Source organism: Mobula hypostoma, chromosome 5, assembly GCF_963921235.1.
Source record: "Mobula hypostoma chromosome 5, sMobHyp1.1, whole genome shotgun sequence".
NCBI classification, from domain to species: Eukaryota; Metazoa; Chordata; class Chondrichthyes; order Myliobatiformes; family Myliobatidae; genus Mobula; species Mobula hypostoma.
This window is the reverse complement of record NC_086101.1, coordinates 94,115,735-94,133,884: the sequence shown is the minus strand read 5'-3', so window position 1 is coordinate 94,133,884 and position 18,150 is coordinate 94,115,735. Positions and strand designations below refer to the sequence as shown.

Genomic DNA, 18,150 nt, shown 5'->3' with positions numbered 1-18,150 from the left:
TCGAATTGTTTGCTCTGTAGTTCAGGCTGAAGAGAATCCTGGTTGAAGTCTGTAAAATCACCGGGGCATAAATTAGGGAGATGGGATCTTTGCGTCTTTCACCAGCTACAATTATCGAATTCTAGAGAGCATAGCTTTAAGATAAGAGGGAGAAAAGTCTCAAAATGTGCAGAGCAAGTATATTTTTTATATACACAGAGATTGGCAGGTGCCTAGAACAGATCACCTATGGCAGACAGGTGACAGTGGAAGCAGATTCAATATCCGTATTTAAGAGGCTTTTCCGAAGAGCATGCAGGGGTGAAGGAATATGGATCATATGGAGTCTCTTGAACTGCAGCGTGGGTATTGGGGGAAAGGAGTGAACTGCGCCCCTCCGCACACCCCTCTTGTGTCTCTTGAACCGCAGCTCCGTGGTGGGAGAGGGGAAACAGGGTAGTAAGTCAGACTCTGCATAACCTCTGTGTTCATTTGACCACGTCTCAGTCTGACCCTTGCTCCTTAAACCAGACTGCCCCAGGCTGAATCAGCACTGTACAGGTTCAAGCACCTGCGAAGTGGGTTAGCGAACAGAAGCATAATCACAAAACATTCTGTAGATGCTGGAAGTCCAGAGCAACACATAAAATGCTGAAAGAACTCAGCAGGTCAGGCAGCATCCATGGAGAATAAAGAACCGTCATTTCAGATCGAGAGCTGATGAAGAGTCTCGACGCGAAATGTCGCTTCTTTATTCCTCTGCATAGCCGCTGCCTGTCCTGCTGAGTTCCTCCGGCAGTTTGTGTCGTTGCTGTTTAGCCAAGGCTCTGTCCACCTCCTGGATACACATAAACGAACCTGTTGCGTTATTTCGAAGATGTCCAGGAGATCTCTCCGCAGTGTTCACCCTTCAATCGAAAGCAGGTGTTGTGCGTGGAATTTTGTACTGCCACACCCCAAAAACTACAATTTAAAAGTATTTTGTTGGCTGCAAATTATTCTGAGGTGTGAGAACGAGAATAAGTTTGGAAGTGCGCCCTTTAGCCCAGAGTCTGTGACAACCATCTGGCACCTACATATACTGGTTCCATTTCGGTGTCACGACTGCCCCATCAATTACACCATCTGCCCTCAACTCTACCTCCATTCCCCTCATTTGGAACTAAGGGGGCAACTGGCAGTGACCGTTTAATCTACTTTTTGCGCTGGGGAACTTGCGTGTCCGATCCTGCATCCCCGATGTCCAAAGGTGTAACACTGAAGCCGCGAACTGAGACCAACGATCCAACTACACTAGTCTATAGCTTCTTCAATAGTACTTTGAGGTGCTGTCTTTGGTCATGAGCAAAAGAGTGATGGGTAGTTAGACAATCAGTAAAACAAATGTGACTGTCACCGCCTCAAATCAGCCCAATGGCCAGAAAGGTTACCAAACCCTACCGAGGAGATACAGATGACTGGGCACCGTCCCGGCCATACAGGAACTAAGCTCAGCGATTTTGCGTCCTCCTCTATATAACCTCGGCCAGAACGTGCTCAACCATTCCCTCTCTCAAGGTAACAGGAGATAATATCCTTCCACGGGAACAGACGGTGACGAATGGGACACCTGTGATAACCTCCTCCCGATATTCCGATCCGTCACTTTGCCTCCTGACTCGAACTCTATTGCACCCCCCTCCCCCAGGAAATAACTCGCCCAGGTGTGTATGAATACCGAAACTGGGAATCAAACAACCTGTAAACGGATTTAGGAATCACATTCCTACTGTCTAGGGAGAGACAACATGACACACCCAAAAGTATTGAAGGTAAGTTGCTACTTAAAAGCATAGTAGGTCGAGAGTCATATATTGTCTATCGAAGGCACCATCCGGCAGAGTGCGGTAAACTATATCACTGCTACAAGCCCACTTTCTGTGTCGGCTGCTCTGAGGTAGCTACTGTTAGGGGTAAGATGTACTTACGCGAGTAAGCGGTCGCGATGTTCAGCCAACAGTAAACGATCAAGGGGAGAGCGAGGCGAAGCTCGACCGAGTCCATCTTCAGCGAAGAGCGGGCTAGAGGGATCAGTACAGCAACTCTCCGCTCCTTACCATGCCATTCCGCGTCTGCACACCTCCGCTTCTTTGATATTCCTTCAATTGCTCTCCCTGTCCCCTCCCTCCCCCTCTCTCCTCACGCAGCTGTGTCGCTACACGTTCGCTTGTAATCAGCTGCCCCGGGAGTCGCGCATCAACTAGGATCGCGCAGCGCCTCTTGAATGAGTGCACGCAGCCAGACTGTGCAAGGCAAACGGCAGCCACAGCGCACCGGTCTGCAAAACACTCCGTCCAATGCGGAGAGGCAGGAACACGTGAACCTAATCCCTCGCCCACTTCCACACTGAATAAGTTGCCCCGCAACTTCCAGGCGAGTACAGATTCTCCCAAGGAACCCCGTCACTTGGGCTGGTTCCTGTGCGTAACATTAGTGGAGACTCCGACCAATTAACTCTTAATTAACCCACCAGTTTCTCCAACACGGTAGCGGGATTCAAATACAGTACCAGGTTTTCCAGACACTGAGAGCGGAGGGTATATGGAACAAGCTGCCTTAAGAAGTGGCCGAGGCAGGTGCAATACAATGTTTAAAGGCACAGATAGATTTAGAACGCAGAAGAGTACAGCCCCTTAGGTCCAAGATGTTGTTCGGACCCTTTAGCCTGAGATCAATTTAACCCTTCCCTTCCCTATACCCGTTCATTTTTCTATCATCTATGTGCCGATCTAAGAGTCTCTTATATCCCCTTCTGTATCTCCCTCTACCAACTGGCAGTGCGTTCCACTCAGCCAACACACTCTGTGGACAGGAAAGGGCTAGAGAGATACGGGTCAAACGTGGCACGTTGGACTATCTTAGAAGAGCATTTTGCTCAACATCGACGAGTTGGGCCGAACTGTCTGTGCTGTATGGCGCTGTGATAGATCCCATTTGAATAGACAGCCCATTTACAACAGAGATGAGGAGGAATTACTTTAGGCGGGGGGAATTCATTGCCACAGACGGTTGTAGAAGACAAGTCATTGGGGATATTAAAGGTCGTCAAAGGTTACGAGGAGGAGACAGGAGAATAAGGGTTGATGGGTAATAAATCTGCCATGATTGAATGGGGGAGTAGACTCGATGGGCCGAACGCCCTAAAACTGCTCTTATTCTGAAACTAGCCCTTCGGCCCATCTCGTCTTCTGTTTTATGGAAAGTGCGCGCCCTAGGTAACGCCCTCGTCTCAAAGTCTGCGAGTACTGGCAGAGATTTAGGCTCCGGGATCGTGGCTGGAACTCCAGTCAGTGTGGCAGCCACACCGCCGGAGGTGCTGACCATCGCACCGGACATCAAAACAGGACTATTCCCAGGTGTATGATTTCAGGATGGGGCAAAGACTCATCCAATTGTGTTTTTTTTTGTTTGTTGTTTTACAAGTTCCCTTTCCTGTTAGTCGTTGATTAATGAACTTGCTGATTATCACACGACGCTGAAGCACACGACAAAATACTGGAAGAGCTCAGCATGTCAGGCAGCATCTATGGAGAGCAACAGTCGATGTTCCAGTCAGAAAAGCTGGCTTCTTCTCCCTTCCTTTCCAGTCCTGAAGGGTCTTGGCCCGAAGCGTCGTCTCCGTAGACGCTGCCTGACCTGCTGAGTTCCTCCAACGTTTTGCGGGTTACTCTGGATTTCCAGCATCGGCAGAATCTCTTGTATTTTTGGGGAGTTTACGGGGGAAAAAAGTTGTCTACCTCATACTCTGCACTACAATACTGACTACACTACCTTAACATTTCATTGGCTGCATTGGAGCAGAGTGAAGCTGTTTAAGTAGGTGTCACCGGTAACTAAATTGAAGATCAAAGTAAATTTACTATCGAGGTATCTGTCACTACAGACTACCCTGAAATTCATTTTCCTGTGGGCATGCTCACATCAAAATAGAATAATAACCATAATATAATTAATACATTCAACGCAGAGGAGTCAATTGATGCCGGGGCCCGTTGAGCGAGGAACGTCAGCTAACGAGCTGAAATGTATTCTCGGCGCAGCCTGTCGCTTGACCGTGCCTTCCCTTCTCCGGACCGCATTCTCACCTCCTTTAATCTGCCGGGAAGGTTTTTTACTGAGCTGTGTACGCTTGGTGATGTTGCTAAAAATACACCGGGTCCATCTTCGCCCTTTCGCTATTGGAACTTTCATTCATAAGCGCTACGTGATGGGGTCATCCTTTTGAATTAGCCCTAATGGGTTATTATGAATCTTACTTAACTCAAACGTTTAATTATGCGCCGCCCATTGTGGCCCAAAGCCCAGTGAGGTGACAATTAAACACAGTATAAATGTTGAATTAGAGCTTGTGGACGCAATCTGTTAATACTAACTCGTGTTTATTGAATAACGCATAAAGTTTTCACGTCCTTGTTCCTGCAACAACCCCCTTCTCATCCCATCCCCCTCCCAACTTAGAAGTCCATCAAATAATGTCCAAAGTAATTCCCCCGATGTTTATTGCCCTCCTTTGACGCTGCCTGACCTGCTGAGTTCCTCCAGCATTTTGTGTGTGCTGCTCTGGATTTCCAGCATCTGCAGAATCTCTTGTGTTTATATCCGATGGACGTTGCACCATCGCCTATTTTAGGAGGAATACCTTGCCTTCTGATTGTCTGCACTGTCATTATGTTTCCGGATTGGATTACCAGCGTGGATAAGGAGAAATGACGTACCCTGATCACTCCAGGCAAACCGACAGCGAGCCCGCGGCACAGTCCATCTTAACGCAGTGTTCACCACATGCATTCCCATTCACCTGCCTCTGACTCTGTGACACAATGCTAACATCTCCCCTTTCTGGTTCCACTGGCGCACCGGCTTTGAAGGGGTGCTGTATATTTTAATGGAGTAACCTGTTTACACAACATTAGTCAGTAGCGAAAGTCTGCACGGAGTTACACAGGAAATACTCATTCAATAAACATACTGCCAAAGTGTCTGATTCGGGATGGTTTAATATCATTCCCAGTACACCAGTGTAAAGGGGAATGAAATAATTGTTACTCCAGCTCTGATAAGATAGCACAATGAGATAAAGAACACAATAATGATAAAACAATAAATATAAATGCATATAAGATAGCCTAAATACGTAATTTGATTGTGTATCCATTAAGTGAGTGTCTGCACATAAGGCAACTCACAGGAAATGATAAAGTTCTGGTTGTTGGGGGTGTGGAGGTGTGGGTTAGTGGTGGGGGTGTTGATCAGTCTTACTACTTGGGGAAAGAAACTGTTTTTCCTGGCCTGCATGCTATGTAGTTTCCTCCCTGATGGGAGTGGCACCAACAGTCCATGAAGAGGGTGAGTGGGATCGTTCATGCTGTTACTGGCTGCTTTCCAGCACCTCTCAGCGTACTTGTCCTTGATAGTGGGTATCTGGTTCTGGTGATAGGTTGGGCAGTTTTGACTACCCAGTATTGAGCCTGTGTGCACAACTGCATATATACACAGGTGCACTAAAAAAAAATCACCTGCATCAACTTCACAGGCACAGAGCATCAGGTTCAGAACATTCAGAAGAAAAATGGAAATGTTCAACAAAAATTATACAAAGAAGAAACAAAACCCACTGTGGTGCAAAGTGCAAATGGGGGATAAGGAGAAATTTCCTTAGCTAGAGGATGGTGGATCTGTAGAATTCGTTGCCATTCACCACATGCTAGATGAAGTCAGCTTCTATGAAATGTCGAGATTTCTGTGTTACTGAACATTTGCCGCACCTGAAGTATCTCTTGTGTTTTACTTAGATTCACCCTTTGTCAGACTTTGTGTGTAGGTTTTCATACTCTATTGTATTTCTTTGTTGTCCTATGAATGCCTGCAAGAAAATGAATCTCACTGTGACGTATACAGCCTCTGATAATAAATTTACTTTAACGTTCTCAATAGATTTCCAGCATCCACACAGAGAATGTGTTACATGTCCAGAAGAAACAGGTGGTATCTCAGTCTGCATGATTAGTGTGGATTTTATAATGATCAAGCACCATTTCTTTTTGTAGCCATTGTGGTACAAAAACAGTATCCGGACAGTAATGCAAGGCTTTTACCAAAAGCATCAACAATTTATTTCCCCACAGAATCTGTTTGACCCTCTGAGTCTCTCCAGCAGATTGTTTGTTGCTCCACGTTTCAGCACCTGCAGTCGCTTGTGTCTCTATTTCTTTATTGGTGAGCAGTGTAATGGAATATCTGTGGACAGCATTTTCTGAAGGTTCTGGCTAAGAGATCCTTGCAAAATGCTTCTTGCTGGCCTTTCTGTTCATGCATAAAAACTGCAAGGCCCTTTATTTTAAATGTATTTCTTCATGATGTATCTCATTACTAGCACAGCAGTGTTTCAGGAACAGTTATTACCCCTCAGCCATCAGGCTGTTGAATGAGAGGGGATAAATTCACTCATCTGCACTCACCCCAACATACAACTATTCCCACAAACTATGAACTCACTTCTCAAGGACTCTTCATCTATGTTAACCGCCTCAACCACTTCTGCTGGAAGCTCGTTCCACACAGCCACCACTCTCTGAGTAAAGAAGTTCCCCCTCATGTTAGCCCTAAACTTTTGCCCTTTAACTCTCAACTCATGTCCTCTTGTTTGAATCTCCCCCACCCACAATGGAAAAAGCCTATCCACGTTAACTCTATCTAATCCCCTCATAATTTTAAATACCTCTATCAAGTCCCCCCTCAACCTTCTATGCTCCAAAGAATAAAGACCCAACTTGTTCAACCTTTCTCTGTAACTTAGGTGATGAAACCCAGGTTTCATCATTTTAGTTCTCGATGTTCTCGATTTTTAGTGCTTATTTATTTATTATTTGTATTTGCAGTTTGCTGCCTTTTGCCACATTTGTTGTTTGTCCCGTGAGTACAGTCTTTCATTGATTCTATTGTGTTTCCTGTATTTACTGTGAATGCCCACAAGAAAATGAACCTCAGGGTAGTGTGTGGTGACATATATGTACTTTGAAAATGAATTTACTTCTGAACTTTGGAACTGAATGCTTGCAGGACCATTTTAGAGAGTCTAGCAGAGTGGTGTGTTTGGAGTTACAATCTGCCAAAGCAAATAAAGACCCAGTGTAATGTTTATGAAGGAGATAGGTTTTCAAACACAATCCAGTAACTTCCTGACAGCTTGCTTAAAATTTTGGATTACTAATTAATTTGAATTTTGCTTTAAATTTCACCCCATCATCAACAGTGGCACAGTAGTGCAGTGATCAGTGTAAAGCCTTACAGCCCTGGCGATCGGAATTAACTTCCTCCCAGTGTCTGCAAGGAGTTTGTATGTTCTCCCTCTGAAAGAGTGTGTCTCCTCTCGTGTTCCAGTGTCTGCGAGGAGTTTGTATGTTCTCCCTCTGAAAGTGTGTGTCTCCTCTCGTGTTCCAGTGTCTGCGAGGAGTTTGTATGTTCTCTCTCCGAAAGTGTTTGTTTCCTCTCGTGTTCCAGTGTCTGCAAGGAGTTTGTATGTTCTCCCTCTGAAAGCGTGTGTATCATCTAGTGTTCTAGTGTCTGCGAGGAGTTTGTATGTTCTCCCTCTGAAAGCGTGTGTTTCCTCTCGTGTTCCAGTGTCTGCAAGGAGTTTGTATGTTCTCCCTCTGAAAGCGTGTGTTTCCTCTAGTGTTCCAGTGTCTGCGAGGAGTTTGTATGTTCTCCCTCTGAAAGCGTGTGTCTCCTCTAGTGTTCCAGTGTCTGAGAGGAGTTTGTATGTTCTCCCTCCGAAAGCGTATGTTTCCTCTCGTGTTCCAGTATCTGTCAGGAGTTTGTATGTTCTCCCTCCGAAAGCGTGTGTTTCCTCTAGTGTTCCAGTGTCTGCGAGGAGTTTGTATGTTCTCCCTCCGAAAGCGTGTGTTTCCTCTCGTGTTCCAGTATCTGTCAGGAGTTTGTATGTTCTCCCTCTGAAAGCGTGTGTCTCCTCTAGTGTTCCAGTGTCTGCGAGGAGTTTGTATGTTCTCCCTCTGAAAGTGTGTGTTTCCTCTCGTGTTCCAGTATCTGCAAGGAGATTGTATGTTCTCCCTCCGAAAGCGTGTGTCTCCTCTCATGTTCCAGTATCTGCAAGGAGATTGTATGTTCTCCCTCCGAAAGCGTGTGTCTCCTCTCATGTTCCAGTATCTGCAAGGAGATTGTATGTTCTCCCTCCGAAAGCGTGTGTCTCCTCTCGTGTTCCAGTATCTGCAAGGAGTTTGTATGTTCTCCCTCCGAAAGCGTGTGTCTCCTCTCGTGTTCCAGTGTCTGCGAGGAGTTTGTATGTTCTCCCTCCGAAAGCGTGTGTCTCCTCTCGTGTTCCAGTGTCTGCGAGGAGTTTGCATATTCTCCCTCCGAAAGCGTGTGTCTCCTCTAGTGTTCCAGTGTCTGCGAGGAGTTTGTATGTTCTCCCTCCGAAACCGTGTGTCTCCTCTCATGTTCCAGTGTCTGCAAGGAGTTTGTATGTTCTCCCTCCGAAAGCGTGTGTCTCCTCTAGTGTTCCAGTGTCTGCGAGGAGTTTGTATGTTCTCCCTCCGAAAGCGTGTTTCCTCTCGTGTTCCATTGTCTGCGAGGAGTTTGTATGCTCTCCCTTGAAAGCGTGTGTTTCCTCTCGTGTTCCCGTGTCTGCGAGGAGTTTGTATGTTCTCCCTCCGAAAGCGTGTTTCCTCTAGTGTTCCAGTGTCTGCGAGGAGTTTGTATGTTCTCCCTCCGAAAGCGTGTGTCTCCTCTAGTGTTCCAGTGTCTGCGAGGAGTTTGTATGTTCTCCCTCCGAAAGCGTGTTTCCTCTCGTGTTCCATTGTCTGCGAGGAGTTTGTATGCTCTCCCTTGAAAGCGTGTGTTTCCTCTCGTGTTCCCGTGTCTGCGAGGAGTTTGTATGTTCTCCCTCCGAAAGCGTGTGTCTCCTCTAGTGTTCCAGTATCTGCGAGGAGTTTGTATGTTCTCCCTCCGAAAGCGTGTGTTTCCTCCAGTGTTCCAGTGTCTGCGAGGAGTTTGTATGTTCTCCCTCCGAAAGCGTGTGTCTCCTCTCGTGTTCCAGTGTCTGCGAGGAGTTTGTATGTTCTCCCTCCGAAAGCGTGTTTCCTCTAGTGTTCCAGTGTCTGCGAGGAGTTTGTATGTTCTCCCTCCGAAAGCGTGTGTCTCCTCTCATGTTCCAGTGTCTGCGAGGAGTTTGTATGTTCTCCCTCCGAAAGCGTGTGTCTCCTCTCGTGTTCCAGTGTCTGCGAGGAGTTTGTATGTTCTCCCTCCGAAAGCGTGTGTCTCCTCTCGTGTTCCAGTGTCTGCGAGGAGTTTGTATATTCTCCCTCCGAAAGCGTGTGTCTCCTCTAGTGTTCCAGTGTCTGCGAGGAGTTTGTATGTTCTCCCTCCGAAACCGTGTGTCTCCTCTCGTGTTCCAGTGTCTGCGAGGAGTTTGTATGTTCTCCCTTGAAAGCGTGTTTCCTCTCGTGTTCCCGTGTCTGCGAGGAGTTTGTATGTTCTCCCTCGGAAAGCGTGTGTCTCCTCTCGTGCTCCAGTGTCTGCGAGGAGTTTACATGTTCTCCCTCCGAAAGCGTGTGTCTCCTCTAGTGTTCCAGTATCTGCGAGGAGTTTGTATGTTCTCCCTCCGAAAGCGTGTGTTTCCTCCAGTGTTCCAGTGTCTGCGAGGAGTTTGTATGTTCTCCCTACGAAAGCGTGTTTCCTCTCGTGTTCCAGTGTCTGCGAGGAGTTTGTATGTTCTCCCTCCGAAAGCGTGTTTCCTCTAGTGTTCCAGTGTCTGCGAGGAGTTTGTATGTTCTCCCTCCGAAAGCGTGTGTCTCCTCTCATGTTCCAGTGTCTGCGAGGAGTTTGTATGTTCTCCCTCCGAAAGCGTGTGTCTCCTCTCGTGTTCCAGTGTCTGCGAGGAGTTTGTATGTTCTCCCTCCGAAAGCGTGTTTCCTCTCGTGTTCCCGTGTACTCTCACGTTTCAAAGATATACTGGTTAGGGTCAGTAAGTTGTGGGCATGCACTGTTGGTGCTCAAGTACGGTGACAATCTGCCCCCAGCACCCCCTTTGGACAGTGTTGGTTGTTGACACAAACAACGCATTTCACTCTATGTTTTCACATTTTAATATACATGCGACAAAAACCGCTAATCTCAAAAAAGTCTTTAGGACATCTTCAAGATGCAGTGTCTCAAGAAGGCAGCATTCATCACTAAGGGACCTCCATCTGGGAGAAGGTACAGGAACCTGAAAACTCACACTCAATGACTGAGAAATCTCTTCTTGTTTTGGCTTCTTCCCCCTTCTTTTCCAGTCCCGATGAAGGGCCTTGGCACAAAATATTGACGATTTCTTTCCCTCCATAGGTGCTGCCTGGCCAGCTGAGTTCCTCCAGCATTTTGTGTATACTGTTCTTCCCCTCTGCCATCAGATTTCTGAATGGTCTAAGAACACTATTTCCCTTGCTTTTTTTTCTTTTGTACTCTTTATTTATTTGTTGTAATAATTTTGTGATTTATAATAATTTTTAGTTTGGCACTGTACTGTTGTCTCAAAGCAACAAATTTCATGTCTGTAATATAAATTCTGATTCTGAATTTGGAATTCCTCAGATGGGATTCAAACTGGTTGCTTGAATTAGTGTGGTTTAGGCCTTTGGGTTACTGGGACCTGTAATAGAATCACTATACTAACATTTCCCTTTATGCTTCCACTGGTGCATCAGATGTGAAGGGTTGTTGTATAATTTCATGGAGTGATGTTTAGGTCACCTATTTGCATTCATATCTATTCAGTCTGGTCCATTTGCTGTCCAGTATGACTGCTTTATTCAGACGGGTCAATATCACAGCGCCTGTTCTGTTCTTCGTCAGTGTTCACTGATGCTCCTGTGCTGATTCTGACTGGTGCCAGATGAAATGAAATTCTGACTCATTGCATTACCACCTAGTATGGAGGCTCCCTGATGTGCAGACTCCAAAGAGGCTGCAGAGGAATTTTGATTCAGCCAGCTCTATTACGGCTACAAGCCTGCCCACCATCGAGGACATCTTCAAGATGCTGTGCTTCAAGAAGGCGGCATCCATCATTGAGGACCCTAACTATCTGCAACATTCCCTCACCTACCATCAGGAAGGAGGTACAGCAGCCAGAAGACCCACATTCAGCATTGTTGGAACAGCTTTACACCTCTGCTATTAGATTTTTGAATGGCCAATGAACCCATGAACACTACCTGCCTATTCCTCTTTTGCTCTATCTATTCTATTTATTTGTCTGTCCATCCATCTGCCTGTTTGTCTGTCTCCCTGTCTGCCTGACTGTCTATCCATCTGTCCATCTATCCTTCCAGCTGTCTATTATTTGTTTGTCCGTTGGTAACTTCTAGTAGTTTTTTATGTCTTACACTATACTGCTGCCATAAAACAACAAAATTCAATGATAATCAACCTGATTTGGATTCTGATTTTATATCAGTTGTAACACCAGACTCTATAGAACTAAAAGAGTCACATGGCCCACCTACTGCATCCATCTTGATATCCCACCCGGATCAAGCAGCAGAATTCTCTCAAAGAATCACGACAGATACACCTTCTAAGGGTAGAACCAGCTAACTGACCAGAATGCACACAAATAGAGAAAGGAAAGGTTGAGAGGGATATGGGGAAATAGGACTACTTCAGGTAGGTACTGGGTCAGCATGGGAGAGTTGGGCTGAAGGGCCCGTTTCCACACTCCAGCTCCGTAAATTCACATGAGATGTCTGCATCTGCTCCAACCTTTCTCCACCAATCCAGCTCTCAGGATCTTCATGGCTACCCCACAACATCCATGTAGTGAAATGAGATAAAGAGAGATGAGTATTATTTATCATTTGTCCATCGAAATGGAGTAAGTGTGTCATTTGCATCAACAACCAACACAGTCAAAAGATTGCATCGGGGGCAGCCTGTAAATGGCACCAACCTAGCATGACCACAACTTACCAACCCTAACCCGGGCGCCTTGGTGGGAAGAAGCTGGAGCTCACAGAGGAGACTAATGTGATCACAGGGAGAACATATAAACTCCTCACAGATAACAACGGGAAGTGAGCCTCAATCAAAGACCACCGGCGCTGTAAACCATGGCGCTAACTGTTACGCGACTGCGCCACCCCCCAATCCACGGTGCCATGCAAACCTTGGTGTTGTGAAATCTGTAGCTTTGCATTGTACCTCTGCTGTACAACAACAAATTCACAGCACTTGTCAATAATAAGGCTACTTCTTATTCTGATGAAAGCCCTGCCCACAGACTCATGCTGCCAAAGGCTTTGTTCTTGTCGCCTTGGTAAAGCAGCCAATATAATCAAAAACACCAGCCACCCTGCTCATTCTCACTTTCTCCCCCTCCCTACCACCACTGGGCTGAAGATACAAAAACTGAAAGCAAGTACAGGTACCACCAGGCTGAAGAACAGCTTCACTGGCACTGTTAAATGTCCCCTATTCTGAAAAAATAGACTCCTGATCTCATAATCTACCTTATTACGGCCTTGCATTCTATTGTGTACCTGCACTGCACTTTCTCTGTAACACTTCATTCTGCATCCTAGTATTGTTTTCCACTTCAATTATCTTGATGTACTGATGTGTTGAAATGATCTGTAGGGGTAGCATGCTAAACAAAGCTTCCCACCGTATTAATAAACCCATTTACTAACCTTCCACTCCAAACAGCTCTGATCAGAGACATTAGAAATGGCTGACACATATTTGAATAACTAAAACAAGATTTCAAACATGACTCAACCTATATGAGTTACTTTCAAAAATTATTAAGAAAGTCAACCACTTCCCTTTCTCTGGCATAAAAGCTGAAGTGTGAAATGTCCCCACGTGCAGCCCCTCAGGTCAATGAGGCACTGCTGCTATACTCAGGCCAAGTTCAGTGGCAGAGTGGAAGGTTAAACACACCAGAGAAACGTGGAAAAGTTCAGCACAGGAACAAGCTCTTCATGCCAACTATGACTCAGATGATCACATGCTCATCAAAACATACAGTGAAATGCATTATATAAGGACATTCTTGGAATATATCTTCATTACTCGTCCTAACATCTCCTTATGAAGTGAAAAACAATCCAACGTTGGAGGTTCCTTGAGGATAACAATCTGAAAACTACACTAATATGGATATCTCTAAGCATCTGTTATCTGTATGAATCTTTTCAAGCTGGAACTGTTCATCCCATGTATAGATCCTGTGCACTGTAGACCACAGACTATTGCCTTCTACACAGCCAACTGCTGGCACTTTACGCTCCCCCTTTTCCTCGTTCCACATGACCATCACATCTTGGTCACTCATGTGGGTCCAGATTCAGACTGATGTTCGGATTCATTATTGCATACACATGGAAACATACAGTGAAATATGTTGTTTGTGTTCACACTGGAGGATGTGCTGGAGGCGTCCCACAAGTGTCGACACACATTCCTCTGCCAACATAGCATGTCCACTATACTTGGCAGAAATACACACAACATATCAAGAGACAAAGCAACAACTGCAAAATAAGCCCCCTTCCTGCTTCCCATCCACCCCACACATAGGCAGTCCTCTATTCTCAGGACAGGCCATCTTTGGTCTCCAGCAGACCTATAGATTTGCATATATTGGGCCTTCAACTTCCCCAGCGGTCTCGCAGGGATTCACAGATTCTGGACTTCGGCATCGGCCCTTGACATCTGGATGTCCAATTAAACTTGGGGCTTCAGTCCAGACTTCCGATTGACCTTCGGGTTATGACCTACTGTATCGGCTCAGGACTCACCAATGAATGAGGACCCAAACTCCGGGCTCACTGATGACAGGGCCTGAACACTAGGCTTGTAACATGATGCCAAATTAAATGTTCCATCTGCTTCCACATTGTCTGTAACACTCTGTACCCTGCTTGTTCATGTGAATGTCTCAATGCCTCTAGTTGCCTCTACACCTCTCCTGGAAGCATGCTCCAGGAATCTGCCGATTTGGGCATGAAGAAACCTTGCCTGACAGATCTCTCTTGGTCTTGTCCTTCTCACCTTGTGCCTATGCCCCCTAAAAGCTGACATTCCCACCACTATCCAGTATCTTAAGAAGCTTCAGAGAGGGTGCTACCTGGATTAGAGAACATGTATTATGAGGAAAGGTTGAGCTAGAGCTTTTCACATTGGAGCAAAAAAAAAAGAGACTTGATAGAGGTGTATGAGATGATAAAAAACATGGAGTGGATAGCCAGTGCCTTTCCCCCAGAGTGATAATGGCTAATACCAGAGGACATCCTTTTAAGGTGATGGGAAGAAAATATAGGGGGTTGTCAGAGGTGGGGATTTGAAACAGCGGTAAGGATATGGAATGTTCTGGTGAGGGTGGTGATAGAAGCAGATATACTAGGGACTCTTCGATAGGCACTTGGATGAAAGGAAAAATGGAAGACTATGTGAGAGGGAAAGCTAGATTGATCTTGGAGTAGGTTAAAGGATCATCCCAATACTGGAGCCAAAAGCCTGTGTTGTTCCATGTTCTATTGTATTTAATATTTGTGGAGAGCAGGGTGCAGACACGCAAGTCTAGATTGCATTTCCACTTGAACTTCAGTTCACCAGAATTTTACTGCACAGACCACTCCTCCATGTTCTTGCAGTGTATGATTAACTGTGCTATTTCCTATCCTGACAGCCATCAGTCTGACTTGGAACCAATTACTCAGCCAATTCAATTCAATTCCTCACTTATCAAAGTAGAAACACAGATCTTGAAGCCATTCAGGAAATGGTTAAATGTTGTAGCAGAGACAGCATAGGATTATTTGAAATTGTGACCCAGGGAGGATGAAGATGTATAATTAGTTCTCTTCATTCACAACTAACCTGTGATCTTGCGAATGAGTTCTTTGGCACATTGTTTACTGATTTTGGTGGAGATCTTTATCTCATTTGGGAAAATGTGATGGAGTTATTACCTTTTGTTTTAGATTTTTTCACAGTAGTGTAGTGGTTAACGTGACACTTTACAGGGCCAGCTGTAAAATCAGTGTTCAATTTTCACCACTGTCTGGAAGGAGATTGAATGTTCTCCCCATGTGATTGTAGCTTTCCTCTGGGTGCTCCATTCTGCTCCCACATTCCAAAGTTATACAGATTAGGGTTAGTAAATTGTGGGCATGCTGTTTTGCCTCCAGAAACCTGGTCCCATTTGTGGGCTGCCACCAGCATATTTCGGACTATGTTGGACGTTAACACAAGTAACGTTGCACTGTCTGCTTCTACCTACATGTGACAAATAAAGCTAAACTTTAGACATTTAAGGCATTATTCTGATAAATTACATTTTTTTGGAGAAAGAATTTTTGAAGTTTGATTTTGACAAAACCAATGCCAAAGAACAATCAGCTAATTGGCATCTGTATTGCCTCCAACAACATTGAAATAAAACCTCAAAGGATTATAGTGTACCAATAAACTCATCTTTTTTAGTTCTTTACCCAATTAACTTTATCTAATTCCTGGTCCAATTAATTTTTCGTGAATGGCATAAACAGAATTCAGTGTGATGACCTGAGGGAAGGATTTTTATTCCATCAGCAGCCTTGACCATAATTCAAGTCCCTAAGAAACAATTGTCTCCCTGGTTTATGAAATAATACAAGTCCCATGGTTCTTCATAAACACTTGTCTAGCACTCTGCAAAACCAGAACTATTCCTTGTATACTGTTTTTTTCCCTCTCTCCCTCTCTCTCTCTCTCCCTCCCTCCCCCTCCCAATAACCCAGTCCTTCAGTCACATTCAGTTTTGATAATAAAATGTTTCATTCTATTGGGTTTTATCACCTGGAAGTTTTTTTCAAAATAGTCCTTTCAAATGTCTTACAGTTGTTTTGTTGGTTAAAATAAATTTCTTTTCTCAACACAGTCAATCAATATAATTTGTACAATCATTCTTTTTGCCACATAATTACAACATGGAAAAATACAAATGCACAACGTATTTGTGATCTATGACAATTTAACTGGTTGTTCCCTCTCACAAATATTTCACTTTTCCCAGCGAGTGCCCATTTTAGCTGAGTCATCTATTGCCTCATATAAAGCTCTAAACTTATGGGCAGTCTTTGCAGTTTCTCTTCCCAGAGTGTGCTCCCGGCATGTCTGTGGTACCCCGTGGTGAAGTAGGCATGCACAGGGTACTGTGCATTGTGACACCATTGACAAGTACATGATTGGTTAATCATGCAGCCTGCAAAAAGTGGTGGATGCAGCCCAGACCTTCAAAAGGAAAAACCTTCCCCACCATTGAGCACATCTACTGGGAGCACAAAACAGCCATCAGCAAGGACCTCACCAGCAGGCCATGCTGTTTTCTTGCTTCTGCCATCGGAAAGGAGGTACAGGAAGTTTAGGTCCCACATCGCCAGGTTCAGGAACAGTTATTAACCCTCAGTCATCAAGCTCATGAACCAGAATGGATAGCTTCACTTGTCTCAACTCTAAACTGATTCTACAACCTATGGACTCATTTCCAAGGACTCTACAACTTAAGCCTTTAATATTGATTATTATTTGTTTATTCTTATTTTTTAAAATTGTGCAATCTGTCTACTTACGCACATTTGCTGTTTATTCGTCTTTGTGTGCAGTTTTTCATTGATTCTATTGTGTTTCTTTGTTTCTCGTGTGAATGCCTGCAAGAAAATGGATCTCTGGGTAGAAAATGATGACATACATGTACTTTGACAATAAATTTACTTTGAACTTTGAACTTTGGTTATTTGCACTTGCTAATCAGCCCCAGTTACCATATTGCTGTAAAGCAGGGATTAAGTTAATTCACATTAATTGTATATAAAAGAGATTGTCATGGTTTTGTTCATAAATTCTCCTTCTTTACCTTAGCCAATTTCATTATGGGCATTAGCCTCCGCGCCTTCAAAAGACGATGACCTAAGAAGGCGGCATTCCTCATGAAGAATCCTCAGGGTCCCTCTTCTCATTAATACCATCAATGTGCAGGTACAGGAGGCTGAAGACACACACTCAAGATTTCTGAACAGCCCGTTAACACATGAGTCTGCTGTGTTTATGACTACCTCAGTATTTTTCTCTTTTTTGCACGATTTATTTATTTATAATATATTCTCTTTGTAATTTATAGTAATTTTTATGTATTACTCTGTACTGCTGCCACAAAACAACAAATTTCACAAAATATGTCAGTGATAATGAACCAGACTCTGATTCTGATAAATTAGTGTTGTTTGTGTGTGACTTGTGGCAAATGAGAGTAGCAATTGGTTCATCTTCTGGGGGAAATTAATGGGTTGAGCAGCATCTGGAGGGGAGAGGAATTGTCAGCATTTTGGGTCAAAGCCCTGTGACAGGACAGAGAGTGAAGAGGGAAGATGGCCGTTATGAAAAGGAGAAGGGAGTGGTGAGACAGGAGCCTAATGTGACTGGTGGGATGGTGTTGAAGAAGTACTGAGGAAGGATAGGTGGCTGGAGACACGGGTTTCATAGTTCAAGGTAAACCTGGTATCAAAGTACATATACAGTATGTCACCATACACCACCCTGGGGTTCATTTTCTTAAAGATATTTACAGGGAAAGGCTGACAAACAACCAATGTGCTAAAAAGACGAACAGTGTAAATAAAAAATAAGCAATACTGAGAAAATGAGTTGTAAAGAGTCCTTGAAAATGAGCCTGCAGGACATAGAATCAGTTTGGAGGATTAGTGAATGAAGTTTTCCACGCTGGTTCAGGAGCCTGATGTCTGTAGGGTAATAACTCCTCCTGAACCTGGTGGTGTGGGACCTCCTGCCTGATGGTAATAGTGAGAAGAGAGCGTGGGAGGGGTGGAGTGCGGGTCTTTGATGATGGATGCTGCTTCCTTGTGGCAGTGCTCCATGTAAATGTACTCGGCGTCAGGAAGTGCTTTGCCTGCAATGGACTAGGCTGTCTTAGTTAGACTATGGTGTTTACTCCTCTTACAGCAGAGGAGAGAACACAGGAGGGGAACAATGAGAGAAGGTCTCACAGGTCTCCTCTGGAAAGAGGTGGTGAAGGCAAACACTGAGGAATGCTTGGAAAGACAAGAACTGACGATTGTTCAGACCATGTCCATGTCC

The 18,150-nt window shown here is 44.7% G+C and overlaps 1 protein-coding gene and 1 long non-coding RNA gene across 2 annotated transcripts in view; one reads left to right on the top strand and one right to left on the bottom strand.

Moving 5' to 3' along the window:
• Positions 1-7,765, bottom strand: part of LOC134346865 (contactin-associated protein-like 5) — a 1,591,243-nt gene extending 1,583,478 nt beyond the window's left edge. Inside the window, exon 1 of the mRNA XM_063048670.1 lies at positions 1,947-7,765. Within this exon, the coding sequence (XP_062904740.1) occupies positions 1,947-2,022 (76 nt within the window). The 5' untranslated portion in view covers positions 2,023-7,765. The remainder of the gene's footprint in view (positions 1-1,946) is intronic.
• Positions 1-18,150, top strand: part of LOC134346866 (uncharacterized) — a 164,278-nt gene that overhangs the window by 87,745 nt on the left and 58,383 nt on the right. The gene's annotated exons all lie outside the window — the stretch shown is intronic.